Source organism: Triturus cristatus, chromosome 7 (genome assembly GCF_964204655.1).
Source record: "Triturus cristatus chromosome 7, aTriCri1.1, whole genome shotgun sequence".
Lineage (NCBI taxonomy): Eukaryota > Metazoa > Chordata > Amphibia > Caudata > Salamandridae > Triturus > Triturus cristatus.
The window spans coordinates 262,404,257-262,418,566 of record NC_140590.1 but is presented as its reverse complement, the minus strand read 5'-3'; the positions used below and the strand labels follow the sequence as shown (position 1 = coordinate 262,418,566).

At 42.2% G+C, this 14,310-nt stretch overlaps 1 protein-coding gene across 1 annotated transcript in view; it reads left to right on the top strand.

Moving 5' to 3' along the window:
- LOC146809362 (insulin-like growth factor 3.L) overlaps positions 1-14,310 on the top strand; it is a 112,945-nt gene that overhangs the window by 83,403 nt on the left and 15,232 nt on the right. Inside the window, exon 3 of the mRNA XM_085616165.1 lies at positions 4,569-4,697. Coding sequence (XP_085472291.1) covers positions 4,569-4,697 — 129 coding nt within the window. The remainder of the gene's footprint in view (positions 1-4,568; positions 4,698-14,310) is intronic.

The window sequence follows — 14,310 nt, the reverse complement described above, 5'->3', positions numbered from 1 at the left end:
AATAAGCAGGGATACACCAAGTAAGATGCGTCACGCAAGTTTACCCTTGCGCCACCACAGATGCGCCGCATTTAATATGTGGCTCAAGGATAAACAGATGCATGACGCATCTCCCGTTGGAAGGGAGGCGCATTGCTGGAGTCGTGTCGCAAGCGCGATGCAACTCCAGCAATGCTCGTGGCCTTCCCATACATAACGTGGTGTATTACGCCTGCTGCAAGCAGGCGCAAGGTTTTGGCGCAGCGGGGTCGGGAAAGTGACTGAGTGGAATCTTGTAGATTTCACTCAGGCACTTTTCTGAGGCTTTACTGCGCCGGAACGTCCCCCCACCCTGCGCCGGAACGCCCACATGAAACCTGACGCAGGTTTCATGTGGCGCAGGGCTTGTAAATAGGGCGCGACGTGGCACATGGTTTACTCCGCCGTTGCGTCCCAGAAGTGACGCAATGGCGGTGCAAAAGTGGCACAAGGGGCTCGTAAATCTGCCCCTTAGTCAATAAATATACTAACATGCAGGCTGCTCTCTAAGGAAAGCCAAGCTGGACATTGGAAACATTCCAAAAACAGCATGTTATGTAGTTTCTCAGACAGAGAAACCACACTGTCAGCACGGGGTGAAACAAATTATAGACCACAATATCCATTGGTAGAACAAAACACATCACAAAAACATTACTTTTGATCTAATACTAATGAATAAGCCTCTACTGTGTATCGAAACAGAAAATAAAGTCACATTTGAAATTACATACTCAGCCTCCGCCAGCCAGAAGAAGGGGTTTTGGAGAGATACAGTTGAGCTCTGCTCCTTCCTCTTAGACCATCAGAAACACAAGGATTATTACGTTTCAAGATACTAGGACAACAAGGCCTTAAAATAGCTTGAAATATGAGTATTTGGCAAAATGTGAAAGGTTACATCTTAACTCAACCTGCAACTACAGAGCAAAAAGTAACAAAAAGAAATGTTCATTTTAAAATGTGCAATGCACAACAAGTGCAAAATGATTTGATGCCTGACTAGGGCTGTCTAAAAAAAATGTTCTGTTAAATTCAGCTCAATTCACCTCTACATTCTTCTGGTGAGCTATACAAAAACACGTGAAGCATCTCCAGACGGCTGACTGATGTCATGTCCACTTTGGAAAAAGCATAGGGTAAGCCAGGAAATAGAGCAAAATAACAGGAAGACACAGCAGTGTGCACATTGTGACGAATTCAACACAGACACACCTAAGAATAGTTTTCTAGTCCAGGGCCTGATATTAAGGAAAATAGTGTGGCAATAATGGGAGAGAGAGAGAGAGAGAGGGAGAGAGAGGGAGAGAGAGGGAGAGAGAGAGAGACAGAGAGAGAGAGAACTCGATTTGAAATTATTTAGCGAGAAATCGTAAATCTGGAGATGCGTCTGAATGCTACGCCACCCTAGAGGTGCCGTAGCGAGGCACAACGAGGAGAAATGTTTTCATTTCTCCTAGTTTTTTCCTCTTTCAATGCGTGCTGCATTGTACAGCACGCATTGAAAGAGGAAAATGCCTGTAGTGATTGTTTTTGTGCAGGAAGGTGCCCCTTCCTGCACAAAAACAATCTCCCCAGGACGCAGGCATCCTTTCACCATGGTGCAAGGGTGCCTGCGTCGGCGCATGACTGCAGTTTGTACGCCAGCGCAAGGGGAAGCACAGAGATGCGACATATTCTTGTAAATATGTCGCATCCCTGTGCTTTGGAAGTTTTGCAGCGTGGCGCAGCAAAGGGCTTGCGGTGCCACACTGCGGCACTTCATTGTAGATCTGCCCCCTAGTTTCTGTGCTATGACCTGCTGTAAACCCAGGCTGCATGGGGTTCATAAAATCCTTTTTATCCAAATCATATTGGAACAGTCCTACCAGCATCTGTCCTAGGATTTTAGTTGGGATTTTGGGAAAAGCAATTAGCTAGTAATTTTCTATTTATTTTCCAGAAAGGCATTTTGAGGAGAGGGAAGTGTGCAATGGTTTTCATTGTGTTGGAAACTTTTCTTGCACAAGGAAAGCATTGCTTTAAAGTTTGAAAGAGCTATTGGTTCCTAATCCTTGGACGTAGCTGAGTATGAAAGTTTCTGGGGATGTACGTTCTTCTTAAAGGACCCTATGTCAGATGTCCCCTTTGTGTTTACGTAATGGGAAGCTTGTACCCAGCTTGGAAGCACTGTACATAGTAAAGGATTTGGGGGTGATTTAAAGATGTGTAAAAGCTGAGTACGAGGCACACCTCTTCACTGTTTGTCCTGCGGGCCAGAGAAACTTGTTAGGTTCTTATCAATGGCAAATGAGATGCATTTTCAACTCCTTTCTGTTGTAGGGCGTCACGTCACGTCCACGCACAAGGGTGGGCGTGGACGTGATCTTTGTAGGGATGTTGTTTCGGATGATGGGTGTGCACCACTTAACGGCTTACCAGCAGGGCTCCTTTAAACAAATCTTGGTTCAAGAAGGTGATAATATGGCTACATGTTGCATTTATGAGTTTTTCTGGCAGGTAGAGAGATGTATTATTTGTCCCTACCTTGTGAGTTGCTAGTAGGTCTGGAGCATGATGTGGATCTGCATGATCATCCACTGTAGTGCTGTCATGACTCATTTCATGAGGTCACACTTTAGATGATCTATGAATGGTGCAAAAGCGTAGAGCCGCACGAGCAACAGTAACCCCGGCAAGCAGGATGCTGCCTCCAAGGAGAGCGGAAAGGACCATGACTCGACTGGTGATTCCAAAGTCGGCTTAAGGATGGTACAGTGTTAGTCTGCACAAGAGGGATAGTTTAGGCAAAACTATTTGTGCTTTTGTGGATGTATGGGAACCAAAAATATCTCGTGGACAGAATATCAGGTCAAAAATATCAAGGACCATAATATCGAGAAGGTAAGTGCAAATAGGTAAGTATAGGTTTACTCTTCTTGCCTTCACATCTACGTACCTTGTAGATATATATATCATCAAGCTACATATATGTGGAGATATATATAGTAAAACTTTGCTTACCTATAGAAACTTACTTTCACAATATTTTGTCCTTGATATTCTTGACACGGTTGTCCCCTGAAATTTTTGATTCCGATATTCTGTCTAAACACCTTCGTGTAAATGTGTGTTCTAAAGGAGAGGTCTGTCTTTACTCTGAATTCTAGTGATTTTTCACTTCCGGTGGGTGGGGTGTGGATATGTCCAGGACTCTTGTATTTTCTTGAATCAGTGCTGACTTTAGGGGGTTGTGTGCCGTGTGCCGTTGCGCCTCGGACCGAACGGATTCTGAAGATCTTATGGATTTTAAAGCATCTGCTTCAGAGTTCTTTGTGATCCTAGCAATTTTGAGGCTATCACAAACATGTCAAGATAACGCTGGTGAATGATTTACCTGTTAGATCCAACATTTGCTTAATATCAGTTTTGACTCGTCATAAAGTAGGGCAGGGGGTTAATGTGCCTGCCTCTAAACATGTGTAACATGTAGATGACAGAATTATATTTTATGTAGCTATCTCAGTGGGTTACTGCTTTTATCACATAGATACTTTGGTTACCTGCAGTAACGTATCACAGTGAGTTATGAACTGGCATCAACGTGCGGCATGCAAACTGCACAGGATGGTTTTGAACCTTTTTTCCCTAGCCTTTTGTTATCCTAAAGTGGCTAAAAAGGGTTCGGTTGCCAGAAATAAATTATAATAAGTAAAGCCAACACCACCTCTGTGTTATGTTTTAAATCTTGAGTTTGTGCTTTTACCAGACCAAGCACTCTTAAACTATACAGCCCACCAGTATGGATGACATGTGAATCCTACACGTTGTAACCCTCATTGTCTTCTGTAACATTTGCTATAGGTTATTTACACACTTGTATGATTCATTGTCTCTGTATAATGTGTGTGATGTACAGTGCTCTGACACGTACACTGGTTTGATTAGCGCTATAAAAGCACTCAAGTACATGTGAGAGAGGGGCTATGGGGGGATGAGGGGTACCCATGAGGATGACAGCGAGGGGATCAATGGAGAAGGAGGTCACAGGGGGGCCCCCATCAAAGACTGTCCCCTGCAGCGCTAAAATTGGTCCTGTCTGAAAATACTAGTTGGTAGTTGACTAGATTTTGGTAACTAGAAGAAAGTTGAATGGGGTAGATTTTGGGTCTACAGGAGCTACAGAAATGTGTAATGTGGCCCGAAATTGCAGAAAACAGACATACAGCGAAACGTGTCCACAGAGACAGGATGGACTGGGCAATATTTCCCTAGTTTCCAGGCACTGGAAGAGAGGATTTCAATACACTTTCTGACTGCTGAGTAGCAGAGCCTCTGGTCTTCAACTTCCTCTGCTTCATTGCCTTCATGGGACCTCTCCTCATGAAACAAAATAGTAGCTTTATGCCGATAAAACTGTTCTTTTTCTGTAAACATGTGCTTGCTAGTACTACTCCTGTGATGTGCTCAGTTATGTTAAACATGGTATGCTGTAATAGGTCATGTTACACCTGCATGTCTCCCAGTTAGACAACTTTGGTGTATAACTATAACTTTTAATCTCTTTTAAGGCATTTCTGCACCAGTACGTAGCAGGTCCCGGCCAGGCATCGTAGAGGAATGTTGCTTTTGTAGCTGTAGTGTGGCCATCCTGGAGTCATACTGTGCAGCCCCGGTCAACAACGTGACCAGTCCAGATGGTAAGAAGACATCCTATGTCCATGGGTATGAACCCTTTGTGCACACATTTCAGGATGTCTTGCAAGACACAGTTGTGGGTTATTCAATGGAAAGGGCCAATGAGGTGTCAGGCATTGAGTGCAGACTGCTATTTGAGTTGTGAAAAACATGGTCACCAGTTTGGTGTCAATGGCCATCCTAAATTGTTCACTATGTGAACTCATGTCACTCATTTTGACGCCCAACATCGCTGGAGCATCTTGGAACATCTTCGGAGCGGGCACAAGTAGGTCTGCCTGTAGGTACCAGATCTCTCCTCCCAGGGTTGGACTTGCCTATAGGGCAATCAGGCAGCGCCAGAAGGGGCCAATCTGACTGGCACATTTGTAGGCCGGTTTTATGGTCATATGCGGGCTGGTTTTGTAGTGTGGAGTTCCGGCTTTGTGGGTATGTGGGTCAATGTCTTTTTTAGAATGACTATGATGCAGCAGCAGAAGACAGCACTACACAGATGACAGTAGGTTGCACTGGGCGCATAAAGCAGGCTTCAGTTTGGACCTCATTTACGAGGCCCCTTGTGCCACCGAGTATCGCTTTTTTACACTCCCGTGGTGCTGTTGGTTGCTCATATGTACAAGGCCACGTAAAGCTACTCTGCGTGGCTTTTCATGACCTTGTAAATATGGTCCCCTTTCACGCAGTACTCTGCGTGAAAGGGGCGTTCCATGGGTATTGTTGTGGTTGTTCCCACACAACACTCATGGAATCTGATGCATTCCCAGACTTACAAGGTTTCGTAAACCTGGGAATGTGTCAGATTCCTACACCTCCCAAGAGGAGGCGTAGGGGAGGCGTAACGAGGAGAAATACATTTATTTCTCCTCATTTTGCCTTTTTATGCAGCACACATAGAAAGAGGAAAACACCTCTCATGATTATTTATGTGCAGGAAGGTGTCTCTTCCTGCACAGTAGCAATAATCCCTGCAACGCAGGCACCCTTGCACCATGGCTCAAGGATGCCAGCGTTGGTGCATGGCAGCCCATTGTGCGTCGGTGCTGTGTGAAAAGGACAGAAATGCACCGTATTTCATAGGTTCGGCACATTGCTGACCTTTTCTTTTGACGCAGGGCAGCGTAGCAAGGTTCCTTGCAGTGCTGCCCTGCACCAAAACCTCGCAAAATGAGGCCCTTAGAGTCTCCCATGGTACGGAAGGCGCTGCGTCATGTCATATTGGGTCTGCCATAGCAGGCGGTGCAGTTCTAATTTAAAAATAAATCAACTCCCACCCAGCTCACCAAGGCAGGTGCACACTCACTTCTACCACGCTTCAATTTATTCCTGCCTCTGTATGTAGAGGCACATTAAATGCCGGCAGGAGCTATATGATGTACATGGGTGGGGTCAGTGAGCAAATAGGCAGTGGTCACCCGCGTGTGCAGTGCAAACACTGCAAAGGTATGAATGGAGAGGCGCTGTCTGCATGGTATGTTCTGTCATGCAGTGTTGTGTCGGGACACCTGGCGCAGACAAAAAGATGTTGTTTGAGCTGTTGTTTGATATACATTTCTTCCTTTCATTGCAAAAATATTTAAATGTTATGAAATAAAAACCACTCTGTAGTGTTTTGGGGAAGAGAAATATTCCACAGCTCTTTATCAACAGTTTACTCACCTTCACTACTTCTGTAGCATCTACAGTGGACTCCCTAGCCAATGACTATCCAAACTCCAAAGAGACCAGAACCATTCTTGTCATCTCCTTTTCAGCCCAAAAGAGCATGCCCATCTCACAATTAGGCATAACGCCTTCCACTGGTTCACTGTAAAGGAAACAGCAAATTTTTAATTCAGCGGCCTTGTTCACAAAGTCTTACATGGCTAAGCTCCAAACTACTTGTCAGCGTTATTTGCCCATTATCTCCAATCCAATGTCTGTCTTCCTATCTTAACTTACCATCCACCCATACGACTTGTCATGGATGTCATTTTGAGGTTGCCATGGGTTGCGCCAGCAACCCCTGGGTTGTCCCTTGTGACCCCTGGCACTGCTGTTGCAACCCTTGGCCTCACTGGTGGCTAAGCTGATGCCAGGAACAGAAGGTAAACTGTGCCCTGATGAGCACTGTTTACTTTTGAAAGCTTCCCCAGAGATCTGGGACATTAAACTTTTAGTTCAGTTGAACAAATAAATTCAACAGTGCAATGCACAGTCTCCTGATTAAATTAAAGATTGACAAACAATTTAAACAACACGTTCCTGAATTTAATTACTGGAAAAACATGTAAGGTGACGTGTTTGAAAAAAACCTCACCTCTCCTATCCATGTGTGATAATGTCTTACGTTATAATAATGAACATTTATTAATTATGATAAAGAACAAGTTAACTTAATAACATAATTCACATTCAAAATATGGTCTGCATGAATTAATATATGTGGATAAAACAGCTGTTGTTTTTTATGCATCTCTCTATAATATACATGTGCATTATACCCTTGCGGTATTAAGAGTATACTCTAGAGTCTAGAGGAACCATTAAATCATGACTGTTTATGGTAGGAATAATTTGGGCTCCCAGTGTTTTTTCTTCCAACAAATAAATTTTGTATGCTGTAAAACAGAGAAATGTGCAATGAATCCTAACATGTCAGCACCCTATTTACTCTATAGGTGGTAAATAAAGTAGATGGGCCCGATTCACAGAACTAACTTAAGACAAAATCCTAAACTTACTACCATTTTGGTATTCACAGAAGGCACTTACTCATTTTGGTATTCACAGAAGGCACTTACTCATTTCGGTATTCACAGAAGTTAGGAGTCCTAACTTTAGGACTCCTAAATGCCTTCTGTGAATACCGAAAGTCTTAAAATTAGGATTTTTCGCAGTTTAGTAGTAGTATAGTTAGGACTCCTAACTTTAGGACTCCTAAATGCCTTCTGTGAATACCGAAATTCTTAAAATTAGGATTTTTCTCAATTTAGTAGTCCTAAGTTTAGGACTCCTAACTTTAGGACTCCTAAATGCCTTCTGTGAATACCGAAAGTCTTAAAATTAGGATTTTTCTCAATTTAGTAGTCCTAAGTCTAAACTTAGGACTATTAAATTGAGAAAAATCCTAATTTTAAGACTTTTGGTATTCACAGAAGGCATTTAGGAGTCCTAAAGTTAGGAGTCCTAACTATACTACTACTAAACTGCGAAAAATCCTAATTTTAAGACTTTCGGTAGTCACAGAAGGCATTTAGGAGTCCTAAAGTTAGGACTCCTAACTTCTGTGAATACCGAAATGAGTAAGTGCCTTCTGTGAATAATGAGTAAGTGCCTTCTGTGAATACCAAAATGGTAGTAAGTTTAGGATTTTGTCTTAAGTTAGTTCTGTGAATCGGGCCCGATGTTTTTATCTCTTTTAGTAACAGTAGCCTTATTATGTAATTGTATGTATAAGGGGTTCCTAATATCAGCAATGTCAATTATTGTGATGTTATCAGGATCAAAGTCATTTCCCATCACTTCCTGGGAAGATTCAAAGTCAAAGACCATATGATGTCACTTCCTATGATGTAATTAGGTCAACGGGGGTGAATTATATCACTTCCTGCTACCCCTGACATTGTGGTGAATTGACATCCACGTGACTCGTTACAAGAAATTTGGAGGAATGGCCTTTTATGTGCAAGTTGCATCCCTAAGAAGCTCTCTACCACTTTCTCTATACAAGGAATCTGATTTAGGAGATTGGTAAAAATCCAGTTCCCTGGGCAGTCTTCTGGCTAGCCCTTCTTATGCCTGCCTCTATTCTCTCTCTTCAGACCTATTGGTAAGATGCTCAAAAACGAGTTTCTCAACCTTCGACTAGCAGACTCTTCACCAAGTCTTTATCACCTTTCTATCAGCATGTAAGGTAGATGGATTCCTTTAGTTGATAATTCCACTCCAAGGGATGTCGAGTTATTATTCAGAATGAAATCCATCTTCAGTCTTTTATGTATCTGATCCAAGGTACTGTGAGGCTACCACAAGGTTTGTTGCTGCACTTCCTTAAAAGCATATTTTATAGGAAGGAGGTAAACTAAAATAGCACTATAATACTAATGCCAACCAAATGACATCACCCATTAAGGGGCACTTTGTGGCTGATGGTGATGAAACGTGGACAAGATGTCTAATAAAGTCAACGTAGAGAGTAAGACTCAGGGCCTTATGATCTTGGCAGATTGGATACTCCGTCACAAATGTGACGGAAATCCCATCTGCTGTATTTCAAGTTCAATAGGATATTATGTAATTGTAATTTGGCGGACTGGAAATCCATCACGTTTGTGACTTTGTAACCCTGTCCGCCAAGATCCTAATCAGGCCCAGAGCCCTGGTTATTCAGTAGTTCTTTACTCATATTTAACAGTGTTGACTCTGTAAGCCGAAGGAAAGTCAATGAGAAGTCTATTTGATTCCAGGAATGAGGAGAGTTAACTGGTTCAAGTGCAACTGCAGCACAGGATAAGCCTGGAATAGGTCATTAGTTTGAAAGAATGTAAGGGTTTCTTGAAGGCCTCTTTACAGTAGGGGTGATGATGGCTTCTTTGAGTTCTTGATGCCATAGAGAAGGAGGCAGGGAGGTTTTCACATTCTCATTTGAGGGTACCAGGAGGATTGCCATTAATCTCCTTGTAAGTATGAAAATGATTTTGGTTGCCTTATTTACTTCAGTAATCTCAGTGTGGAAGTCTCCTATTTTAAGGTCTGATGCAAGCTCATCTGTCGCCCCTAGTATGCAAGTGGTATAGTGACATAGTGGATTTCATTTATACCAATGTCCTTCTAGGGCCTTGTCTTGATGATTCAAGCAGCAATGCTTATCTGTAAACCATTTATTGGTATTCATAGGATTAGGCCTGCTGGTGGATAAAGGGGCAAGTGCATCTAATGCACAAGGACTTTTTTTCAAGATGTACTATAATTTCCTAAGGTGCCTTCAACTTGGTTCTTGTGAGAAGCAGCTGTGTGAAATCAGAAGGTTTGCGTTGAAGTTTCTGTGGAATACAGTGTTCTGAAGCAGAAGAATATTTCTCTTCTTTGTTTTTTTTACAGAACTCACTTTCTTTGGAGCAGTTAATCATATTGTGGTCTGACCAGGATAATTTCTGGGAGCTTAGAAATCATTGAAAATAGGTTGAGGCAGTGTCCTTGGGAATGTTTTAGAATGTTACAGAATGGAAAGAAGCAAATAGTGTCTATTTCTTCAATGATGTTTTGACTGTTCAAGTTAGAAAAATCCTCTTTCCAGATAATGAACAATAGGAAGACTCTGCAAGCCTAAGGCTGTAAGAGAACACCTCACTGGTAGTGTGTCCTTACAACCTTAGCGGAAGTGGTAGCACAATTACATATCAAAACATACCAGTGGACCCTAATGAAAGTAGGTAATTCATCCTCACAAGTCGACGGAGCCCCACATTGACAACTTCCTCTCTAATAGCTTACTTGACCACTCTTTTTTGTTTCTCCCACATCTTTTATGTCTCATTGTCATGCCACCTCATGTTCTCGCCTTTTCCTGTTCCTTTATCTGCCTCCCTTCCCAATCATCTCCTGTCTTTCCTCTACCCCCTGCAGTACTTTTATTTAGGATGGCAAAAGTGTGTTGCTTGCAAATCAGTGAGGGAAAACAAATGAAAGCATGCCCCCACGCTATTCCTTTGGTTTGGGAGGCTTACATACTTGGCAATTAAATTGAAGATGCCACAGTGGGGGCTTTCCCAAATGTCCTCTGTAGCTAGCCACAATGGCGGGTGAGAGTGCGAGGGGTGGGAGGTAGGTGAATAAGACAATCTTATTACTGCCTGTGACGCAATGGTCTAAATGCTTTTGCCGTTGTTAGACAGCCCTAGGCCACGGTCACACCGATTGCTAATACTTATTGTTTTCTGAGGTCAGGCACTACAGAAGAGGTAGCCTACTGCTGAGATGGATACAAGTCTTAGGAGGTGGGGAGGCCCTAGGACTCTCTACTGGCTCCAACTTACACTTCAAGCCCACATAATACTTTCTGATGATCAAAGCACCCCCAGACTATGCCATCCAGTCCCTGCGTCACGCTGTCTTCGTAGCTTCTCCACCCTAGACTATACCATCTGCCTACCAAACCAAGGGGTAAGGAGACACAAGGCTGCCTAAGGTAACAGTGTCCCAAATAATCTAACAAAGCATAAAAAGTCGGTTAGGGAAACTGATCTCTAACGTTAAAGGTTCACTTAACCGTAGCAGATCTGATTGTCAGATTTAGACATGTGAATTTGTCTGCTCATTCCTGAAAAATGTAGACTTACTCCCACACAGCAGCCAGGTGTCATGCTTCATCATAGGGTTGCCTACATCAGTGAATATATTGTGGCATAGTATGTGACTGGTGAGGGATGTTAACTTACCTAGTTACTTGTAGCCTCGTTCCAAGAACGTTGACGTTTTTCAGCATGCATGTACCCTATAGCATGTAAGAGCACGTGTCTAGGTTTTATTTTGTGTTCATGATAACCTACCTTTATTTTCTACAAGACATTTTTATTTAGCTACTAGGTGCTTCCTGGTAAACCTTGTGGTATGTACATTGTTGCATGTCGCTTTAATGAATGTAAAGCTGATATATCCGTAATAGATAGACCAACAGTTTACTACCTGTACATACACCTGCACTTACAATAGATGTCTTTTGAGAAATCTTCAGATAGGCGGGGAAAGGGGATGCATCAGGTATAGCCTTTGAAACACTGGGTGATATTTGGGACTTCAGTGTATTTCACATCACTATTCTTAATCTCGTCCACCAGGGAGTGATGTCCAGCATATTTCCAGGCAGCAGTCTTCCAAGGAAGGTCCCAGGATCCAGAGCTGTGTCTTTTCTCCTCCACTCCCCTTTCCCCCATTGGGTTCCAGTTGCCTTGATTATTTGTAAGATGAATAGGCGACTTTAGCCTGGTGGCGGAGTTGGGACTCAGCAGCGTGTATCCAACTCACTCCTGTGAGAACATTCGGTGAGTGCCTGATAGTATTAACGGTTCCAGATCCCTTGATTCAGTCGACATGTTTGCCATCTCTCCCCACCCCTCCATGAGTCAATGGCCTTCTTCCCAGATAGATTACCGCTCTCACTTTCATTCAGTCATACAATGAGAAAAAATGCATACACCGTGCTACTCCCATTGGATGCATGAAGTTTACAAAAGAACGTCTTTAAATAAACTGTTACTGATTGAGAGAATGCTGCATTGTGAAACAAACATGTTTATACGTTTGAAGTGTAACCATTCCAAAGGATGTTCAAGTATTTCATAGGAAATGTGCCTCTTGTGTGGTATAAATGACACACATTGATTAAGAATTATAAAGCTCTTTCAATTGAAAGTGCATTCAACCCAACATTTTTTTAAATGTCTTATTTTGATAAACTAGCATTCTGATTTTGTACTTAATGCATTCTGATTAGGTGTCACTGGTAATGTTGGAGAAATGTCAATCAAATTAATATTCAAAGACAAAGTAGCTGAGGTACAAGCAGTTCCTTCATATCACACATAAATAGATTCAGTGAAGAAGACATGCAGAGTGTTCAACAGTGTGCAAGATTTGCAGTGCAAGTCTCCCAATCTAGATGCTGCATAAAATGTGTTACTCTGATTTGAAGGCCTTTTAGTGAATGTAGAACAGCAAGAACAAAGGCACACATAATGCGGGAAAAGTCTTTTCCAAGGCACAGAGCTTACGTACCAATTTTACACTTTGTATGCGCAATTCATTTCTTGAACTCTGGAACCTTTTCAGAAAGTGCGAGTCTCAGGAGGTGATTCAGATGTGCATCAGTCAGTTTGTTTCTTAGTTTATATTTTAGAACACCCATTGTGGAAAAGGAACACTTGCATACATAAGTGGAGCCAAACATGTCAAGTATTTTCTGTGCCAAGGTAAAAAGAAGAGGGAATTTTTCAGATGGCACACTTTGCCAGAAATCTTCTGGTTCCTTCCCCAAGAAAGAGGACTCAAGCACAGAGCTGTATTGCATGTCAATTAGTTCCATCTCAGCTTGTGCCCTTTTCAGACCAAGCAACAGCTTTAAAATGTTCTTGCATTAACCATCCATGGATTTTCTACAAGCCTAAAAAAGTGGGATGAGAAGTCTAAACTGAGAAAATCGCCTCTTAATGTCCCCAGCCATTTCTTCCAGATAAGCACACAGATTGAGGCTCAACAACATTTCCTGAGCTTTTTCTACCCTCTGGGTTAAAGCCTACAACTTAAGAAAGTGTGTGAGATCACCATTGTCCAGTTGCTCTCGGAACAAGTAAAGTTTACTTTCGAAGGAGTATATGGCACTTGTCACTGAGGGTACAAGTTTCTGTCTACCTTGAAGTGCCAGATTTAAAGTGTTGAAATGTGAGAAAATGTCACACTAAAAATGGAGCATGGTGAGCCATTGCAACTCATACAATTCTGGGAAGGACTGCCCTTGACTGATTACATATTGTTCAATTTCTGTAAGCAAAATAATAAACCTTTCTAGCACTCCACCTTTGCTCAACCACCTAACTTCAGTATGCAACAACAGGTCTGCATATTCAGTTTCGGCATCCTTCAGCAATAATTTAAAAAGTCTGTGGTTGAGTGCTTTTGCTCGAATATACTTAACAATTCTTACTACTTGCTTCATAACATAATTTAGTTGTCCTTGCTTTATTTTTGCGCATAATGGTTCCTGATGGATTATGCAATGATAATAAATTAAAGTGGAAGATTAAAGTATTTTTCTTAACAGAGATACAAAGCCCCTCCCATGTCCAATCATGGAGGGTGCCCAATCTGTAATGATACAAGATTGTTCAATGGCAGGTAATGAGATTCAAAGAAATTACACATGCTGGTTAATGCATCCTCTCCGCTTGTGTGACATTGTAATGGCAAAAGGCAGAGTAGCTCTTCCTTTGGAATGATTTCTTGTTCCAAATACTTCACCCAAACCATTAACTGAGCCACATCACCTACATCTGTTGACTCATCAACCGCAATACTAAAGAAAGCAGACAGCTTGACTGCATTGATGACCTGACTAGAACATTGTCACCCATTGACTCAATTCTACGTGTGCATGTGGAATCTGACAGTTGTAATGCACCTATTTCCTTCATAATGTTGGATTTATTAGGATAGTTGACAAATAAAATGTCTGCTGCCGAAAGAAAGCATTTCTCAACCAGCTCTGCTTCTGTAAATAGTTTCTTATGTTTTGCGAGCAAGTAGCATATTTGGAAGGATGCCTCAATTACAGCCTCAGATTCTGTCATCTGGCAAAGAAATAGCTTTTGTTGGGATAGATGGGCTTGCTTCAGTGATGCCACCTTCGCAGAATGCGGTTTTGAGGACATTGTGACGTTTTCTGTGAAGTCAGAATGTTGGGTTTTATAGTGCTGCTCCAGGTTATATCTTTTGAGTCAAAAACCTTTTTGTTGCAAAGGAGACAAGTAGCTTTCTCTTTTGGACGTTCCACAAAAAGTTATTATTCTTCCCACAAAGCCTGGAACACCCTGTGTTCACTCTATATGGATCTGGGTCTTTTGCAAGACTTTGTTGCTGGGCTGT